Source organism: Rhinatrema bivittatum, chromosome 5, assembly GCF_901001135.1.
Source record: "Rhinatrema bivittatum chromosome 5, aRhiBiv1.1, whole genome shotgun sequence".
In the NCBI taxonomy this organism is placed as follows: domain Eukaryota; kingdom Metazoa; phylum Chordata; class Amphibia; order Gymnophiona; family Rhinatrematidae; genus Rhinatrema; species Rhinatrema bivittatum.
Window position 1 is genome coordinate 180,686,351 of NC_042619.1, and position 20,125 is coordinate 180,706,475.

The window sequence follows — 20,125 nt, forward strand, 5'->3', positions numbered from 1 at the left end:
GGTGGGATACCTGAAGGTCCTGGTCTAGGCTCCGAAGGAATCAAAGGAATAATTGGAGGTAGCGATGAAGGCATCGAAGGCACTGGCGCAGGCATTGAGGGCATCGATGGATGACTCGGTGGCGCCGATGGGCATATCGGCACCGATGGACGTATCGGCATCGATGGCTGAGGCAGAACTCCCGATGGAGGGATGCGGAACGGTGTTTCTCCTCCCGATAACAGAGTAAGCGGGGAGGGCACCAGAGCCATCGGTGACAACGCGGCAATGAGCGCTTCCATCCTGGAGAGCAGCGGTGCCAACGCTGCCGGAATCGGTCGGTGGTCAGTTCCACAATCGGTACCGGTGTCGGTGCCAGAGGAACCTGGAGTCGTTGCATCGCCTTGTCGATGGCCTCCGGAACCATCCGGTCCAGTTCTTCTTGGAGACTTGGAGCAAGCAGCCCCGGCTCCGGGACAGAAGAAGGTGGCAGAGGCATAGCCGGAGGGACCACCATTAAAGGCGGCGTTGCGGCTCCTGATACCGTCGGGTGAGGGTTGCCTCGGTGACCTGTTCGCCGAAAAGGTCGGTGCCTTTTCTGGATGGGGTTTCTTTGACGGCGGCTCGGACGATGGCGAGGTCAACGATTTCGCTCCCTCGATGGTCCGAGACTTTCGATGGCAATGTTTCTCTCTACGATCCCCTCGGTCCTGAGGGGGAGTAGAGGGTGTCGAAGGCCGAGATGTAGTCGATGCCGGCCGGTCACCGGCCGGTGGACGATACTGGCGCGAAGTTGACGGTACCGGTTCTGACAACATCAATGCAATGGACGGAGTCGGGGTTTGAGCACGGAAGAGAAGTTCCATCTTCTCCATTCTGGCCTTGCGACCTTTTGGTGTCATTAGGGCACATTTGGTGCAGGTCAGGACATCGTGCTCATATCCGAGTCACATTACACAGACTTTGTGGGGGTCTGTGATGGACATGGTGCGATTACAGTCTGGGCACCGACGGAACCCAGACGCCATGGCCATGAAAAAATCGAGCTGCAGTACGGTCGACGGCCAGTAGGCCGTGAGGGCCAAACTCGACGGTAATAGACGGAAAACGGGTAAAAAACTTATCGGAGTATCGTGGCTTGGAAAAGTTAAAGGAGGGACCCCTGTGGGGTATATTTATTTCTAGTAATTACGTGAGGAAAATTCCTGTCAGGAATCTCTGCAGAGCTCCTTAACCGCGTGGCTACTGCTGTGCAGAAAAAAGAAGACGAAAGGGGGACCCCTGCTGGCTGCAGGGTTAGTGCCATGCTGGGCATGCCCAGTAGGGGCCAGTTAAAGTTCTGGAAACTTTGACAAAAGTGTTCCGTGATTGGGCTCCATCCTCTGATGTCACCCATATGTGAGGACTACCATCCTGCTTGTCTTGTGAGAAAGAATGTTACTTTTGTCTTTCAGTGGAAATCTTATGACACTGTAGAGAGAAAATGACTTGCAAAGGAAGCAGTAACACCATACAAGTCAATAGCATTTTGGTTTTTCTACTTATATTTCACAGGGTATAAGTGGAAAATAACATTTAAATATAAATTATAAGATTATTTTCATAAAAACATTTTTCTATAAATATTGAAACAAATTTGAGATCGTAAATATTCACCACTCATGATTTTGTCTTTCTTGCAATCTTTATTACTGGACTAATCACTTCTGGCAGGTTCTATAGAGCTGTATATTGTACTGGTTTTTGAAATATACAATGAAGTATTCTTAAAACCAAAAAAGTTTTCTTAAAACCAAAACATGTATTGAAACTTGCTATTATCAGACAAACGATATACATGAAAAAGCTATATACTTATTCTGGATGATGCTCTTTAATGCTGATTTTAATAAATCCACTTACTTCCTCTTCATCTTGATCAACTTCTTCCATTTCAACAGTTGATATATTAGTTGCTGGTTTATTCCATGCTAACTTGAGATCCTGACCTTTGAACCGAGCTCCATGAATGGCAGCCTGTAAAAGTTGCATATCAAAATTAGAGAACTTATTTTTAATGGAAATACTCAAAAGAAAAAAAAAATAATTTTTATCTGTGCTTCCATCAAGTAGTAGTTTGAGGGAATGGATACATATCCAGTGGATGTAGAGGCTTATTCATTTAATGGATTCCAGTTTTGTATTTTTGGATATGTATATGCTCTGTCCTCAAATTATTTTTGACCATGAAAGGTATGGAGTAAAGTGTGTTGCGTGGAAATACACTCATTTAATTGCATACAAGTCTGACAGTTTGACACAAAAAAATGCGAAAAATGTTTAAGGAGGTATAGATTTTCAGTAGCTACTGTTTATGAATGTATTCATACAGATAAAGAAAAATATAAAAGGCAATTTTTAAAACTGGCAGATGAAAATTTTACCAACTACAATTTTAACTCATTTCTAGTCAAGGTTGATAGGTAAAACTTTTTACACTAATAGTTCAAGTGTTCAAAACTAAATCTGAAAATCCAAAATGCTTAACTTTAAAGATGGAGAAGAATGGACCCCCAAAATGTATTATTCCAACTACAGAGTAGTTATTGTAAAGTTATAAAATCAGATTGTCAACTGTTTATAAGTAAAGAGTACTTAAAAAAAAAAAAAAAAAAAAAAAAAAAGACAGCATGGAATTACCGTATTTTTCGCTCCATAAGACGCACTTTTTTCCCCCCAACAGTGGGGGAAAATGTCTGTGCGTCTTATGGAGCAAATATAAAAAAAATAAAAATAAAAAAATAACTACAACCCCCCACCTTCCTGACCCCCCCCCCAAGACTTGCCAAAAGTCCCTGGGGGTCCAGCGAGGGTCCCGGAGCGATCTCCTGCTCTTGGGCTGTCAGCTGCCTATTACCCCCCATTGTGTTTATAAACATGCAAACATATAAGTAACCTTTGAAATATATTTAGTAGCTGATTTATAATTCTCTGGTAACAAATGGCAAACAAGCCATTTCTTAGAAAATAATGCTTAAATGTACCAAAATCTTAATTACAGTGGTAGACACTATCATATTAAAAGTGTTTAGGAACAGGAATGACTCCTTTGACATTGTGGGAGACATACTATTCTAGTTACTGTATCATTACTCAATTTCTTCAGTTATGTTTGTCAAACACCCAAAGAAAGAAAACATGTTTCACTACCATACTTTAAGCTTACCAACTGCAAACCCCCCCCACTCAATACATACATACACATTATCAAATGAAAAGATTCAACTATACATAAAACAAAAATAAAACTCTGTGATTATAACTTGGGTGTTTGGGAAAATGATTCACTTCTTCTAAAATCTTCTGTAACTGAATGCAGTACTATGAACTTATGGGATATTCATGCTTCTCCAAGTATCAGATGCATAAAGTGCCTGCTTTGGAAATAGTATGCTCAAATTAAAGTAACATGAACTAGCATAAATCAGTGTTAGCAATATACCGAAATAACCATCACAGTCACAAAAGATTTATAGTACAATCTTAAAGTACAGCATAATGTGAAATGTAGAAACAATTACATGTTCAATGACATCTGAACATGAATTGTGTGATATTGAAGTCCCCAGGTATAAATTTTAAATCTGTACATATAAATTTATGATAAATTTAAGAGATTCCATGCTCATTAAAATGCAGCTCAGGAGTTTTTAGTGCATGGTCTCTTCACGCTACCCAACAAGAATTTTTAAACTATATATATATGTATATCCATATATATCTATATGTGACATTTAGGTTCAGAAATCATTTGTAATCTTTAAAAAAATATATATATTACTGCTTCAAAAAAAATCTAACATTTTACAACAAGGGAATCCTCTTCCTTACAGGATAACAATGCATAAAGCTGTAAAAATGTTTATTTCACCTGGAAAAATAGAAAATTAGATCCATTTCTTCCAAACAAATTAGAAGCTCACATGACAATATATATGCTTTCACATGTTGATGTTTATTTTAATTGGATTACTTAAAATTAATGCATAGATTTGTATCAATTTAATATTGACTTTTTTTCATGATTATCAGATATGTATTCCCAAACAGTGGCTCGTGTCCCCAAATGGGTCACAGAACCTTAGATGGGAGTCACAAGTGCCTCAAATGGCAGTGCGTTTCATATACCAACAGCATCAGTATTAGTAGGAAAATTAGCATAGGACCTGTGAGCCAGCATGCATTCGCAGGCTCTGCAGGGGCCCTGCCCTCACATAACTTTCTGTGGTAAAAGGAAGCTCTGAATAAGTTTAGATCAGGGTCGGTGCAGGGCCTGTGAGCTTGCTGACTTTTATTTCTAATGCTGTTGTTGCCTGCAGATCACCTTCAAGCTCACTACCAGCCATGAGGGGAAGGGAGAGGAGTATGCATTGGTCAGTGAAGATTACCATTGCTCCTCTTCCACAACTGAACCTATGCAAGAGAAAAACGTTACTCCTGTCATCGGATTGACCTCTCTTCCCACAAGTTGTCATCCACTGCTGGCCCAAGACCCTAAAAAAAATGCTGTTGCTGACCTTGGCCAGGGGAATATTTTGAGTAGGGGCTCTTTTAAGAGTGAGAACAAATGCAGGAGGGGTTTTCAGAAGGGAGATCAGCTGGAGAGGATTTGGCTACAAGGGTGGGAAGAGAATTTGCTCTGGAGGGTGAGAATGGGTGATGACTAATGATTGACTGGAGAGTAAGAGGATCTGGATCAGTTGGGTAGATGTGAGAAAAGGATTAGAAGAGAAGAGGTGAGAGGGGGGAATGAGAGGATGAAGTGACAGGCAGGAGATGATAGAAGATCAGTTAGGGGTTATAAAAAGGGCTTAGAAGTGAGGGGAATAAACTGAGGGGATGCAGAATGGCTGAGGGGACAGAGAGGGTATAGGCTGGGGAGGTGAGAATAGCTAGTAGAGAGATGATCAACTAGAGGGATAGAGATTGATAGATGGGGTCTGCTGGAGGGAAGGAGGTTAAGAGGGGGGGGTCTTCTGGAAGGGATGGAGATTGAGAGAAAGGAATGTCTGGAAAGGGTGGAGGTTGATAGAGAGGATTAGCTAGTATGTAAGGAGGGCAATGATGTAATGATTGTGGGAGGAGGACTGCTATCTTGCTAGTTTGCTTTGTCGCCTGGGGTCATTTCAAGAGAATGGCCTCTGCTATTACTGGCATCAGTAGCATGGGATCTTCTTAGTGTTTGGGTACTTGCCAGGTTCTTGTGGCCTGGTTTGGCCTCTATTGGAAATAGGATGCTGGGCTTGATGGACCCTTGGCCTAACCCAGCATGGCAATTTCTTATGTTCTTATGATCATATTGGCTAAAACTTTGGGAAGCTCTGCACTAGGTTGTGTGTGTAATGAATCTGCTTCCATTATCAATCACAAGTTATAGGAATGTATTCAATAGCAGTAAACATGTGTACAGAAAAGCTGCATCAAGACAAATTAGGAATTTTGTTTTTAACTTAACTTTCTTTAAATAAAAAGAAAGAAAGAAAGAAAAGACTGGGCAAAAGAAAGTTTCTTTTAAAAAGGGGCACAGATTACAAAAATGAGAACATAAGCCAGGAATATTTTTTTCTTTTGTAGTTCACTTACCACTACATTCTAGCACTGCTTAACCTAAATGAGGTGCATTGATATGAAAACTAAATATTTGAACATGATGTGTATCCTTAACTTTAGAAATTAATAACAAGAATGAATTAAAAAATACTTTATCCATATTAAATACAAACTTACAGCTTCAGCTTGTGCTCTGGTCTTGAACGTAATTACTGCATGAAGAGAAGAATCATCAATCTGGCAATCTTCAATTTCACCAAATTGCTTTCATTATGAAAAGGAAAAAATATATATTACTGATGAACACAGTTCTTCACCATAACACGACTGTGCTAAACTGAAGGGTAAAGATAAATTACACTAGCATAATAACCAAATGCCAAACTGATCGATCTTAACTGACTGCAGTTCTAACACTCCCCCTCCTCTGTCTTAAACACATGCAAAGGAATGTGCAAATGCCTTCCAGCATATGTAAGCAGATATCAATACCGTTAGAGTTCAAGACTCCAATTAATGTGATTATTAATCTTTTACTGTCCAACAACTGTAACAAGCTTTGAATTGTGCTACATTAAAACAGTTATTCCATGTATAAGAAACTACATTTTCTGCACAGAACACTTATTGAACTAGTTTTGGTTTCCTGGGCATTAAAAAAAAAAAATACTGCATACTGTCTGATAGAAGCAGCAAAGTATGTAATGCTGAAAGACCTTATAGATCTAAAACAGTACTACTAGCTAGTTTCATCAAAATATCAACTTTTCTATTTCTTGGTTCTATTCTTTCCACTATTTACATTAATTTGGATTCTAAATTGCTGTGTATCCAAAACTATTATAGACTTTATACTTAATATAATTTATAATGAAAGCCCTTTATTATGCCATTTTACCTTAAGAAATCTGTGCTTCAGAAGCCACGTTTCAGCTGTTATATTAAGAAATTAAGGTAGGAACAGGAGCATCTACTTAGAGACCCTGAGAGTCAATTTTGAATGCTAACTCCGATTACACCATCTATCAAGTAAACCAATAAATAAATATGCCTGAAGACAAATGCCATTGCCCAAGGTAATCATGAAAGTGGTTCCTTTTTAGGGCCAACACTGCCTGTCATATCTGTCAATAGTAAGGCACTTACTTTCGTCAAATATCAACTACCCAGCAAAATGGGAACCAAAAATGTGGGTCTTCAAGAGTTACATAATGGTCCAACCATCAAACAACCATGTATACCTGGGATAAAATTACGTAGTGACTGGAAGACCTCATGAAAAAGACAAGCAGTGCAATCTTTGTAAAATCAGAGCTTCCCACTGAAACAAATGATTAAAAACAATGACATTCTGCATGTAAAAAATAGAGAAATTTCAATAATTTCAGTCTATAAACCACCCAATAAGAAATTTAAATTCACAGAACATATAAATAAACCTCAAATTGTCATTGATGACTAGCAGCCACAGTAACAACTGGGGATACAAAACTAACAGTGTAGAAGGAAATTGGAAGAAGCAAATCAGTTGAGCCTAATTCATGACCCAAGCTCTTAATACTGGAAACAATGATATAACCTTGACCTCTATTAGAAACACTGAGGCATTAAAAGCCACAAGATACTCATGGACCAATTCCGCATTCCATCTGTGCTCTACAGCAATCAAAACTTATCCAGTTGAAGATGCTTCAACTTCAAGAGCACTAACTGGCCGAATTTTGCAGCACACCTGAATAGAACAATGAGAGACAAGAAATCTAATTAAGAAAACTGTAAACAGATTGTTAAATTGGTAATACACACTGTTAGATGACAAATCCCATGAGGCTGCAGAACAATCTATATACCAGATCTCATGCCCATGTGACCACCATACATGACAATTTATCTGAATGTATGAAATCAATCCATTTGCAGAAAGTACCATTGCAATATTAGTGCATGCAAGTCATGGCAAAAACTTAACACACATATATGACCCATTATAGCAAAAAAACCCAAAAGCTGATTACTTGTAACAAGTGTTCTCCAAGGTTAGTAGGATTTAGGTCCTCACATGTGGGTGATGTCACCTCAGGGAGCCTGAGCTGGTAAAGTTTGCTTTATACCTCAGGGGTGGCCAATTCCGGTCTCCAAGAGCCACAAACAGACCTGGTCTTCAGGATATCTACAATGAATATGCATGAGAGATACATGCATTCAATGGAGGCAAGTGCATGCAAATTTCTCACATGCATATTCATGATGGATATCCTGAAAACCAGGCCTGTTTCTGGCTCTTGAAGACCAGAACTGGCCATCCCTGTCATAGCTAATAGAAGCTTTGGTATGCTTTATTAAACATGTGCATGCCTTCCCACATCACAGACATTGAGTGGGGCCCCCTTCAGTACTTAATATAGCTCAAAGCATATAAGAACCCACTCAAAAGGAGATGGGTGCGTTTTGTGAAGACTTACATCCTGCTTTTCTTGGAGAAGACTCATTACAGGGAAAAAAAAAAGTTCACATTCTCAAAAAAAAAAAAAAAAAGAAGTTCTCACATGTGAGCAACCCCTAGCTACAGACTGCCCTTAATGAAAAAAGGAGAAACAAATGCAACCATAAAACATTGCCAATGGGTAAAACTATATTTGTTGGCAAATATAGTCCCTACTCCCTCCAAAAGATCTCACAGCCCACCAAGAGTCCTCATAACATCTCAAACAACATACTTCAACACTAACATTCAGCTAAGTTAAAGACAATGTTAAGAAATTTATCAAAGTTTGTTAATCAATGTTTATAATGTTACAACTGTTAAATCAATACATAGTTGTGTTATTAACGTTACAATGTAAAGATAATATGACCGCCGTCACATTATCACAAAAGTTATCATGTAAACCGATGTGATACCTATGTTTAATGTTGGTATACAAAAACAAATAAATAAATAAATAAAATAAAAATAAAAATATAGCTTTCTATTTATTTTTCTCTAAGAGGCAGTCTGGAAACATTAATAACAGGGCCTAGCAGAGATGGATTTGGATTCTAAATCTCAAATATACTCAGCAGGACAAACTGCCAAAATCACTGCCAAGCTAGGAGTCTTAATTTAACCACTAAATAGATATAAATATGTGCAGCTCTGCAAATCTCTTCAATGGAGACTGATTTCAGGTTGGCCAATACCGTTGCCATGGTCATGAGCCTTGACATGGCCATCCAGAATCAGACCTGCTTGGGCATAACAGAAAGAAGCAAAGTTGCTTACCTGTCCACATGTACCATGACAGCTGGCTTCTCCCCAGCACTGACTAAAATCCTATCTAGGTGATGAATGAGGTCCTCCACCTTCACACCAGGTAGGCATCTCACCAGATGATCCTCACGCCCACAAACCAACCAGCTATTTACACTCCTAATATTCGAATAACCAACTAAAATGGCCAAACTAACCCTTCCCTCCTGGGTGGTAGCCCTGAGAGACACATCATTGGTGCAAGAGGACAATGTATCACCTGGAGAGCAGGTCCTTGCTACAAGATTTGTTTCTTGCTGCACCAGATTGATCTCTGAGGAGGAAGATCTCCTGGTCAAACGCAGCACCGGGGTTGCCAGACTGGAATTGGGACTTGGCTACTATGTCCCTGAAGGTCTCATCTATATACTACCTGTCTGCTTCAGTTCCTCCAGGTCTGCCACTCTAGCCTCCAGAGATCGGACTTGTTCTCTGAGAGACAGGAGCTCTTTGCACTGAGTGCACACATACAACCTCTTAACGTCTGGTAAAAAATCATACATTTGACATTCGAAGCAAATGACTGGAAGGAACCCCTCTTGTTGCTGGACTGCCTGCCTTCATCTTAATTTTGTTCAGTTCCTAGTTAAGTCTAGGTTGTTAGAGGAGCAGGAATGTGTACAATTACAGTCCTTTAAATATATTTGTGTATTTACTATTTATCTGGTAATGAGCTAAAAGGGGATGATTAAACTCTTGATAAGGCCTGTGACAATCTTGAGTTTAAGTTAAACGGCTGATTTATTTGTTTATTTTTGTTTGTTTATTGAGCCAAGATAAAAAACAAACAAAAATAACGGTCTAATACATAGCAATGCTAACCAATGTCATGACAAAAAAATATCCCAAGAATTAACAATTAGGCGCAATTCATTTTGCAGTAGTAACATGTACCCCATCACTCATACACTACTGACATACCTCATTCACACCACCACCCAGCCTGGAAGCAAGAGGGAGAAGCCCATCTCAAAGACAAGTTAAAAAAAAAAAAAAAAAGCAACAAATAGGCTACATGTTCAGTTTCTGCGAGGCTTTGTCATAAAATGAAAAATAACCTCTCCGGACTACAAAGGCTTTTTTGGGAAGGGAATCTTTCTGTCGTATTTTCTCAACTTGTGCCATGCCCTGTTTCAGATTTCCAATGCTTGAACTCTGGGACATCACTAGATTTCCAGCATAACAGCACCGCCTTCTTTTCAAGTAGCAAGGCTGTTGTTAGAAACCGGATACCCCCTTGTGGAAGCCGCATATTCCGGTCGGGGATGTGCAGATATTGTAGTTTCCCGACCAAGGAACCCCAGCCCCCAAAATATCATCTAAGAAATCAGTTACCTCATCCCAGAAGCTGTGAAATTTGAAACAGCCAATAAACATATGGCATAGAGTGCCAGCGTGGGAGTTACATTTGAGACAAGAATCAGAAGCCCAGAGCCGCATCTTAACCCCCAAAACCCTTGTGACATATACCCTGTGTATCAATTTAAACGGGATTGCTCGCATATCCGCAGCTAGGAGATATTTATGAATCAGTGTAAAAGCCATGGTCATACTGTCCACCTCAAGAGTCTCCCCCAGATTTGCACTCCACTGCGCCACCAAACGCGCCAAGTGGGAAGAGGGCAAGTGAGCTTTAAAGTGGGAGGCCCATATAGCGATTTTATTAAATTTGGGAGTAGTATCTAGAAAACTATCTTCCTCATCCATAAGAGTCAACTGAGACAACTCTCCAGCACACAAACTGACCCCATTATGGCGGGCCGGTAAAAGGCAGATTTTTTTTTTTTTTATTGAAACCATCTTCTGCCTATAAATCAAAGGATGAGCTAGGGATGGGTGGGAGAGGGAAGGAAGGGAGGAAAACACAAAAATACACAAATTCCTGTCTTTTACCCGCTTCTGACTAGCTATTTAATACACATACACAAACTCCTGGTTTTGGTAAGAAAGGTAATGGTGGTGGGGGCTGCTTGAGAACAGTGATCATAACATTCAAATCTGAATGAACGACTGGAAGGGGGACAATAAGTAAATCCACAGCTCTAGCACTAAACTTTCAAGAGAGAAACTTTGATAAAATGAGAAAAACTGAAAAGGTGCAGCTACAAAGGTTAAGAGTGTTCAACAGGCATGGACATGGTTAGAAAATACCATCTTAGAAGCGCAGTCCATATGCATTCCACGCATTAAGAAAGGTAGAAGGAAGGCCAAATGATTGCTGGTATGGTTATAAGGTGAAGTGAAAAAGCTTATTTTAGCCAAAAGATCTGCCTTCAAAAATTAGAAGGATCCATCTGAAGAAAATAGGAAAAAGCATAAGATTTGGCAAGTTAAATGTAAAACACTGATAAGACAGGCTAAAACAGAATTTGAAAAGAAGTTGGCCATGGAGGCAAAAACTCATAATAAAATCTTTTTAAAATATATCTTGACGCAGGAAGCCTGCGAGGGAGTCGGTTGGACTGTTAGATGATCGAGGGGTTAAAGGGGCATTTAGGGAAGATAAGATCATTGCAGAAAGACTAAATTAATTCTTTCCTTTGGAGTTTATTGATGAGGATGTTGGGGAGATACCCGACCTAAAGATTATTTTCAAGGGTGATGATTCAGATGAACTGAACTAACTCACGGTGAAACTGGAAGATGTAGTAGACCAGGCTGACAAACTAGAGAGTAGCAAATCACCTGAACCAGATGGTATGCTGAAAGAACTCAAAAATGAAACTTCAGACCTATTACAATTAATTTGTAACCTACCATTAAAATCAACCGTTTACCTGAAGACTGGAAGGTGGCTAATGTAACCTCGATATATAAAAAGGGTTCTAGAGGTGATCTGGGAAACTACAGACCGGTGAACCTGACTTTGGTGCCAGGAAAATTCGAGGAAACTGTTATAAAGTCACAGTACATTTCAATAGACATGATTTAATGGGACTCAGCTAGCATGGATTTATCCAAGGGAAGTCTTGCCTCACAAATCTGCTACATTTTTTTGAAGGGGTAAATAAGCATGTGGATAATGCTGAACCAGTAAATGTGGTATATTTGGATTTTCAGAAGACGTTCGACAAAGTCCCTCATGAGAGACTTCTAAGAAAACTAAAAAGTCATGGGATAGGAGGAGATACCCCTTTTGTGAATTGCAACCTGGTTAAAAGACAGATAGGATTAAATGGTCTGTTTTCACAGTAGAAAAAGGTAAACCGTGGTATGCCTCAAGGATTTGTATTTGGACCACTGCTTTTTAATATATTTATAAATTTTCTGGAAAGAGATACGACGAGTGAAGTGGTCAAATCTGTAGATGATACAAAATTATTCAGAGTAGTTAAATCATAAGCAGATTGTGATAAATTGCAGAAGAACTTTGCGAGACTGGAAGATTGGGCGTCCATACAGCAGATGAAATATATTGTGGACAAATGCAAGGTGATGCATATAGGAAAAAATAACCCACGCTGTAGCTACACGATGTTAGTTTCCATTTTAGGAGTTATCACCCAGGAAAAAAATCTGGGCATCATAGTTGATATTACATTGAAATCATCGGCTCTAATGTGGCAGTCAAAAAAACAAGCAGAATATTAGGAATTATTAGGAAGGGAATGGCAGATAAAACGGAAGATGTCATAATGCCTCTATATCGCTCAATAGTTAGATCACACCTTGAATACTGTGTGCAATTCTGGTCGCTGCATCTCAAAAAAGATATAGTTGCACTGGAAAAAGTACAGAGAAGGGCAACAGAATGAATAAAGGACATGGAATGACCTCCTCATGAGGGAAGGTTAAAGATGTTATGGCTGTTTAGCTTGGAGATGAGGGGGTGTATGATAGAGGTCTAACAAAATCATGTAGAGACTTGAATGGGTAAATATGAAATGGTTATTTACTCTTTTAGATAATACAAGACTAGGGGCACTCCATTAAGTTACCAAGTAGCACATTTAAAACAGACTGGAGAAATTATTTTTCATTCATCGCACAATTAACCTCTGGAATTCGTTGCCAAAGGATATGGTTAAGGCAACTAGTGTAGCTAGGTTTAAAAAAGGTTTGGATAAATTCCTGGAGAAGTCCATAAATTGCTATTAATGGGGAATAACCACTGCTTGCTGCCGGCATTAGTAGCATGGGGATCTATTTAATGTCTGGGTTCTTGCCAGGTACCTGTAATTTGGATTGGCCACTGTTGGGGTCAGGATGCTGGGCTTGATGGATCCTTGGTCTAACCTAGTATGGCATGCCTTATGTTCTTACGTTGATTGATTACAATATCATACAAATGAAATCAAGTTAAAAATATAGGCAACAAAAAAATTATAAAAAAACTAATATAAAATGCTATCACTATAAATTGAGTTCTGAAAAGGAGGTTGAATTACAATAAAACAGCAGAACCCTATCGAGCCTAAAATAACAAAGATTTAGTCAATGTAAACTGGCCTAAACTATACAAAATACAGAAATTAAGAATGGGAAAATCTTACTAATTTGGGTAGGACTTCTGAAAAAGGAAGGATTTTAAAGATTGCCTAAATTTAAGATAATCCTTCAAGCTGGATAGTTAAGATTTCTTCAGGCTGGAAGCCAAGTAAGAGAAGCTAATTTCACTTGGGGCCTCTAGCATTATCTCCCGAGGTGATCGCAAAATAAGGTTTTTGTTGAGCTAATCAAAGAAACTGACCTAGATGATGAGGAACAATAAGACTGGCAAGATATATAGAAGTACTCCATCGCAGAGCCTTAAAAGCTAGGTATTGTATCTTAAACTGTATCTGAAGCACAACTGGAAGCCAATGTAGTTCTTGCAGAATGAGGTGACATGATGGCATTTCTGTTTACCAAAAATGAGTTTAGCTGCTGTGTTTGAACCAAATTAAGCCTTGTTTAGTGTAATATAAGGTCATTAAGTAGGGCACTGCAGCAATTGAGGCGTCTAAGAATAAACAAATGTGTCAGGGTTTTAAGACTGAGATCAAGAAATGACCTAAGCTGATGAAGGAACCATAGAAAAAATATGAGGTTAGTACAGCATTAGAGATTTGTGCTGAAAAATTGAGTGAAAAGTCAAAACATATCCCTAATGTGGTGATTGTTTCTTTCATTTGAATGGGATTTCCTACTATAGAGGGGGAAGGGAGATGATTTTGAATATTTTACCTGGTGAACCACATAGATTTAGATTTTAAAGGATTTAATTTTAGCATTTATGATTTTAACCAGGTGGCTACTTCAGTTAAATGATCATTGAACTTTGCTATGGGTTCTGTAATAGGGGTGTTCAAGCAGCTATTATTTGGATGTCGTCTGCATAAAAGAAACTAGAACAGGGGTGGCCAACGCCAGTCCTCAAAAGCCACAACCAGGCCAGATTTTTAGGATATCCTCAATGAATATGCATGAGAAAGAATTATATACCAAGGAGGCAGTACATGCAAATATCTCATACATATTCATTGTGGATATCCTGAAAACCAGGCCTATTTGTGGCTTTTGAGAACCAGAGCTGGCCATCCATGAACTAGAAAATCCAAGGCTTTGTATGAGGGTTGAAAGAGGAGCTAAATAGAAGTTTAAAAGAATCAGACAACACTGAGCCCTGTGGAACATCATACTTAAGGCAGCTCTTTTGAGAAGTTGAATTCCAGTTGACTTGATCTCTTATTCTCTAAGAAAAACTTTAGCCAGTCAAGTAGCAGATTAGATATGCCAGTTGCAAACAATTTATTCAGTAAAAGCTGATGATCCACTATGTCAAATGCAGCACTCATGTCTAAACTGACTAAGAGTACTGCAAAATCTTTGGCAAGATGTAAAGCAATTTCTGAGGCAAGAGCTTGGTGCTAAAACCTTTCCTGCAGCCTGATTGCTTTGGGTGTAACACTAATATCTTTTCCAGAAAACACACTAGCTGGACTTATACTGCCTTTTCTATAATTTTTGATAAGACAGGCAAATTAGAAATTGGATAGTCAACAGGTATATCGAGATCTAAATATGATTTCTTTAAAACAAAGTGAACTCTTGCTCTCTTGAGGATATCAGGTAGTGAACCAATCTCAAGACTCTGTTTACAATAACCACCAGCAAAGTCTGGATATTTTATGAATTTGAAAGGTTGTGGGTCCTGGCTAGAAGAAGGGACATTCATTTGTCTTAAAATAAGTTGAAGACTGGCTGATGTGATTTTATTAAACGATGAAAGCAGCACAAAAATCAGTTATAACCAATGGGTAGCATCATCCAACAGTACTGACATGGACCCAGCTCTCAGACCTCGGAAGTATTTTGGAGCATGCATGAAAGTTCAAGTACATGGTCACTGCTTTGCAAGACCCTATGTTTCTTCCAGAGATTAAGCTGAATAATCAACTTTCCAATGAAGCAAAGTAATATTTATATGGCTGCTTTATCCTTCTGTCTACAGAAAACCCCCTTTTGCTTTCTCCATGGATAATGGAGAAATTACTTACCTGATAATTTCGTTTCCCTCAGTGTAAACAGATGGACTCAGGACCAATGGGTATAGTGTACTCCTGATAGCAGTTGGAGACGGATCAGATTTCAATCTGATGTCAGCCCTAGTACATATACCCCTGCAGGAAGTGCAGCTCTTCAGTATTCTCCTCGAAAAGCCTTGTGGATGTATGTATGACTGACTAATTTGAATAACTTGATTAACTTTATAACTTGGAAAACTTGATTCATGTTATAACTTGGAAAACTTGATTAATTTGAACTGGTTGAATTGGCTATAGCTGGAGACTGCCAGTGCCCTCAAACGAGAAACGTCGACACCCAGTAGGGTGGGTGTCCTAGATGAAGGAAAGCATGGCTTACCCGTGAATCACTCACTCCTGGGGATGTCCCCCGAGATTTCCATGAGTAACGTCAGCCGTGGGTGGGATGTTGAGTCCATCTGTCTACACTAAGGAAAACGAAATTATCAGGTAAGTAATTTCTCCATTTCCTAGCATGTAGCAGATGGACTCAGGATCAATGGGATGTATAAAAGCTACTCCCGAACCGGGTGGGAGGCTGCCCGTGACCCACTTAGTACTGCCCTTGCAAATGCTGTGTCCTCCCGAGCCTGAAGATCCAGGCAGTAAAACCTGGAGAAGGTGTGGATGGAGGACCATGTCGCCGCCCTGCAGATCTCAGCAGGTGACAGCATCTTGTTTTCCGCCCAGGACACTGCCTGGGTTCTAGTAGAATGGGCCTTGACTTGTAAAGGCGGCGGTTTGCTTGCTTCTATGTAGGCTGCCTTGATGACTTCTTTGATCTAGCGGGCTATGGTTGCTCGCGAGGCCACTTCCCCTTGCTTCTTCCTGCTGTGAAGGACAAATAGATGGTCCATCTTTCGTATGGATTCCGACCTTTCCAGGTATCAGACTAGGAGTCTGCTGACGTCTTCCGTATCTTTATGTTCATCTGGCGATGGTAGCGAGATGGTTTGGTTGAGAGGGAAGTGAGACACCACTTTGGGGAGGAACGACGGAACTGTGCATAACTGGATGGTTCCCGGGGTGAGTCTGAGGAACGGCTCCCGGCAGGACAGTGCTTGTAGCTCGGATATACGACGGGCTGAACAGACTGCCAGCAGGAAGGCTGTCTTCAATGTTAATAGTCGGAGAGACAGGCCACGGAGAGGTCTGAAGGAGGTTCCTGCTAGGAAATCTAGGATCAGGTTGAGGTTCCAAAGAGGCACCGGCCACTTTAGGGATGGTCGGATGTGCTTGACTCCTTTCAGGAAGTGGGAAACATCCGGGTGAGAGGCTATGCTGCCGCTCTCGCTCTTGTTTCCGTAGCATGACAATGTGGCCACCTGTACCTTGATGGAGTTGAGGGAAAGTCCCTTCTGTAGGCCGTTCTGTAGGAACTCCAAAATCGCAGGAATTTTGACTGAGTGTGGTAGGATGTCGTGGTCCTCGCACCAGGCTTCGAATACTCTCCAAATCCTTATGTATGTTAGGGATGTGGAGAACTTGCGTGCTCAGAGTATGGTGTCAATTACTGCCCCCGAGTATCTTCTCCTCCTCAGCCAAGTCCTCTCAATGGCCAGACCGCAAGTGAGAATCGAGCTGGATCCTCGTGGAGGATCGGTCCCCTGTTGGAGAAGGTCTCTGTGTGGAGGTAGCAGCAGGGGGTTCTCTGCCAGCAGTCTTTGCATTCTGCGTACCACGGTCTTCTTGGCCAGTCCGGGGCCACTAGAAGTACTGGTCCCCTGTTGTGTTCTATCTTGTGGATGATCGCGCCCAATAGGGGCCACAGCGGGAAGGCATATAACAGAGTCTCCTGTGGCCACGTCTGTACCAGCGTATCGATTCCCTGTGACTGGGGTTCCCGCCTGCGGCTGAAGAAACTGGGTACTTGGGCGTTGGACTGGTTTGCCAGGAGGTCCATGGTTGGTGTTCCCCAACGGTTTACTATCAATTGGAATGCTGAGGTTGACGATTTTCATTCTCCTGGATCTAGACTTTCTCTGCTGAGGTAGTCCGCCGCAACATTGTCTTTCCCGGCAATGTGGACGGCCGAGATCTCTTGAAGATTCACTTCAGCCCATGACATTAGGAGGTCTATTTCCAGAGATACCTGTTGGCTTCTGGTTCCTCCCTGACGAATGATGTAGGCCACTGTTGTGGCGTTGTCCGACATTACTCTGACCGCTTTGCCTCGGAGTCTGTGACCGAACCTTAGGCAGGCTAGTCTGACTGCCCGGGCTTCTAGGCAATTGATGTTCCATCCCGACTCTTCTTTGTTCCATTGCCCTTGGGCGGTTAAGCTCCTGGCAGTGTGCTCCCCATCCTCGTAGGCTGGCATCCGTAGTGAGTAGGATCCAGGTTGGGGAGGATAGTCTCGTTCCCTGGTTCAGACTGGCTTCTTGTAGCCACCATCGTAGTTGGGCCCAAACTCTGTTCGGGAGCTGAAGCCATACAGTGTAGTTCTGGGACAGTGGATTCCATCGTGATAGTAGTGAGCGTTGTAGGGGTCTCTTGTGAGCTCGTGCTCATGGACTATTTCCAGTGTGGATGCCATGAGGCTGAGAACTTGTAGGTAATCCCATGCTGTGGGGCAAAGTTCACTCAACAGGATTCGTAACTGGGTCATCAGGTTTGATCTCCTTGTCAGTGTCATGATGACCTTGTCTTGTTTGGTGTCGAACCAGACTCCCAAGTATTCTAGAGATTGGGAAGGCTGCAGGCAGCTCTTGTTTGTGTTGACCACCCACCCGAGGCTCTCCAGTAGAGTTTTGACTCTGTTGGTTGCCTAGTGGCTTTCCTCTGGGGATTTCGCTCTGATCAGCCAATCGTCTAGATAAGGGTACACTCAGATTCCTTCCTTCCTCAGTGTTGCTGCCACCACCACTATGATCTTGGTGAATGTCCAGGGTGCAGTGGCTAACCCAAAAGGTAGTGCCCAGAACTGGTAGTGACGGTCTAGGATCGAGAAGCATAGAAAACGCTGATGCTCTTGATGGTTTGGATTGTGTAGGTAGGCTTCCGACAGATCCAGAGAGGTAAGAAACTCTTCCGGTTGTATCGCCCTTATTACCGAGCGTAGGGTTTCCATGAGGAAGCGAGGAATCTTCAGGTGACGGCTGAGGTCCAGGATAGGTCTGAACGTTCCTTCCTTCTTGGGAACGATAAAATAGATGGAATAATGGCCAGTATTTATTTGTTGTGGAGGCACTAGTGTTATAGCCTCTAAGGCTAGTAATCTGGTCAGTGTAGCTTTCACTGCCGTCCTCTTGGAGGGGCCGTGGTAGGGAGATTCCACAAACTTGTCCGGAGGGAAGTGGTGGAAATCCAGGTAATATCCCTCTCGAATGATGGATAGAACCCACTTGTCCAAAGTTATCTCGACCCATCTTTGGTAGAGAAGAGGGCCAGTCTGCCCCCTATGGCTTCTTCCTTTGGATGGGTTGGCTGATTTTCATTGTGGGGTGTGGCTGGGGCCTGGGCCTGAGCTGGCTCCCCTTTTATTGTGCTTGTTCCAAAAGGACTGGCTCCAGCCTGCAGGGCGGGCCGCTTGATATGAGCTTCTATATAGGTTGAAGCGCTGTGATCCTCTGCCCCTGGAGGTCCGGGGAAAGGATCGCTGGTTTCTCTTATTCCTGTCCTCCGGTAGCCTCGGCAGTGGGGACTCGCCCCATTTGTTGGCTAGTTTCTCTAGTTCGCTTCCGAACAGGAATGTTCCCTTGAAAGGCATCCTTGTGAGTCTCGTTTTGGAGGATGCGTCAGCTGACCAGTTTCGGAGCCAGATCTGTCTTCTGGCTGCCACAGTGGATGAGACTCCTCTAGTTGCTGTGGGTACCAGATCCGAAGTGGCGTCCGCGAGGAATGGTACAGCTGGTTCCAGGGCTTCCCCAGGAGTGTTGTTCCTGGTCTGTGCTAAGCAGGCGCGTATCACCACGGCACAGCAGGCCACGTTCTGTAAAGACATAGCGGAGACGACAAAGGACTGTTTGAGGATAGATTCCACACGTCTGTCTTGAGCATCCTTGAGTGCTGCTCCTCCCTCCACCGGGATAGTAGTGCGCTTCGAGACCGCACAGACCATGGCATCCACTTTGGAACATGCCAGGAGATCTTTGGCGGCTGGGTCCAGAGGATACATGGCTGCCAGAGCCCGGCCCCCCTTTTAACGTGGTTTCTGGGGCATCCCATTCCAGGTCATTAGTTGCTGGATGGCTTGTAATAGTGGGAAATGGCGGGAGGTCTGGCGGAGTCCCTCCAAGAGTGGGTTCGTCTTAGGTTCCCCCGAGGCACTTGTGCCTGGGATGGCAAGCTCTTTTAAGCTGTGTGTGACCAGGTCTGGAAGCTCATCCTTGGTGAAGAAGCGTCTCATGGTTCGATGGGGTTCTGTCCCTGAAGGGAGTTCCCCTTCCTCCAGGGGTTCTGACTCCTCATCTGAGATGGCCGTGTCCCCCAAGGTGGGGCTTCAGGACGGTGGGATCACTTCCCTGGGCATAGATGGTCCCGGCATGTTGAGGTCCTCTGGTGGAGCCTGAAGCCGCATTATAGGAGGTCCCGGTTGCATGTGGACGAAGGTATGCAGACCTTTCCACCCAGGAAATAGATGCTGGGTCTAGACTGGGGGGCGCTGTGTCCCTGGGGAGCCCCGTTTGAGGGGAGGTCCCGCTGTGTAATGCTAGGTCCGGTGTACTGCTTGAGAGGCTGGGGTCCAATGTGGCACTGGTCTCGGCTGGCGCCCTATGCGTCTCCTCGAGCTTCGGAGACCGGAGACTTTTAAATAGATTTC

General features: G+C 42.3%; 1 protein-coding gene across 7 annotated transcripts in view; it reads right to left on the reverse strand.

The window, feature by feature from the left end:
* RBM26 (RNA binding motif protein 26) overlaps positions 1 to 20,125 on the reverse strand; it is a 349,016-nt gene that overhangs the window by 14,797 nt on the left and 314,094 nt on the right. For 6 of the 7 annotated variants that reach the window (XM_029603056.1, XM_029603054.1, XM_029603051.1 and 3 more), the window contains 2 exons: positions 5,746 to 5,832; positions 1,882 to 1,995 (listed from right to left, as the gene is read on the reverse strand). In XM_029603056.1, coding sequence (XP_029458916.1) covers positions 1,882 to 1,995; positions 5,746 to 5,832 — 201 coding nt within the window. Of the gene's footprint in view, positions 1 to 1,881; positions 1,996 to 5,745; positions 5,833 to 6,809; positions 7,301 to 20,125 lie in introns of those variants that run through there. The other variant, XR_003856971.1, reaches the window with a different exon arrangement.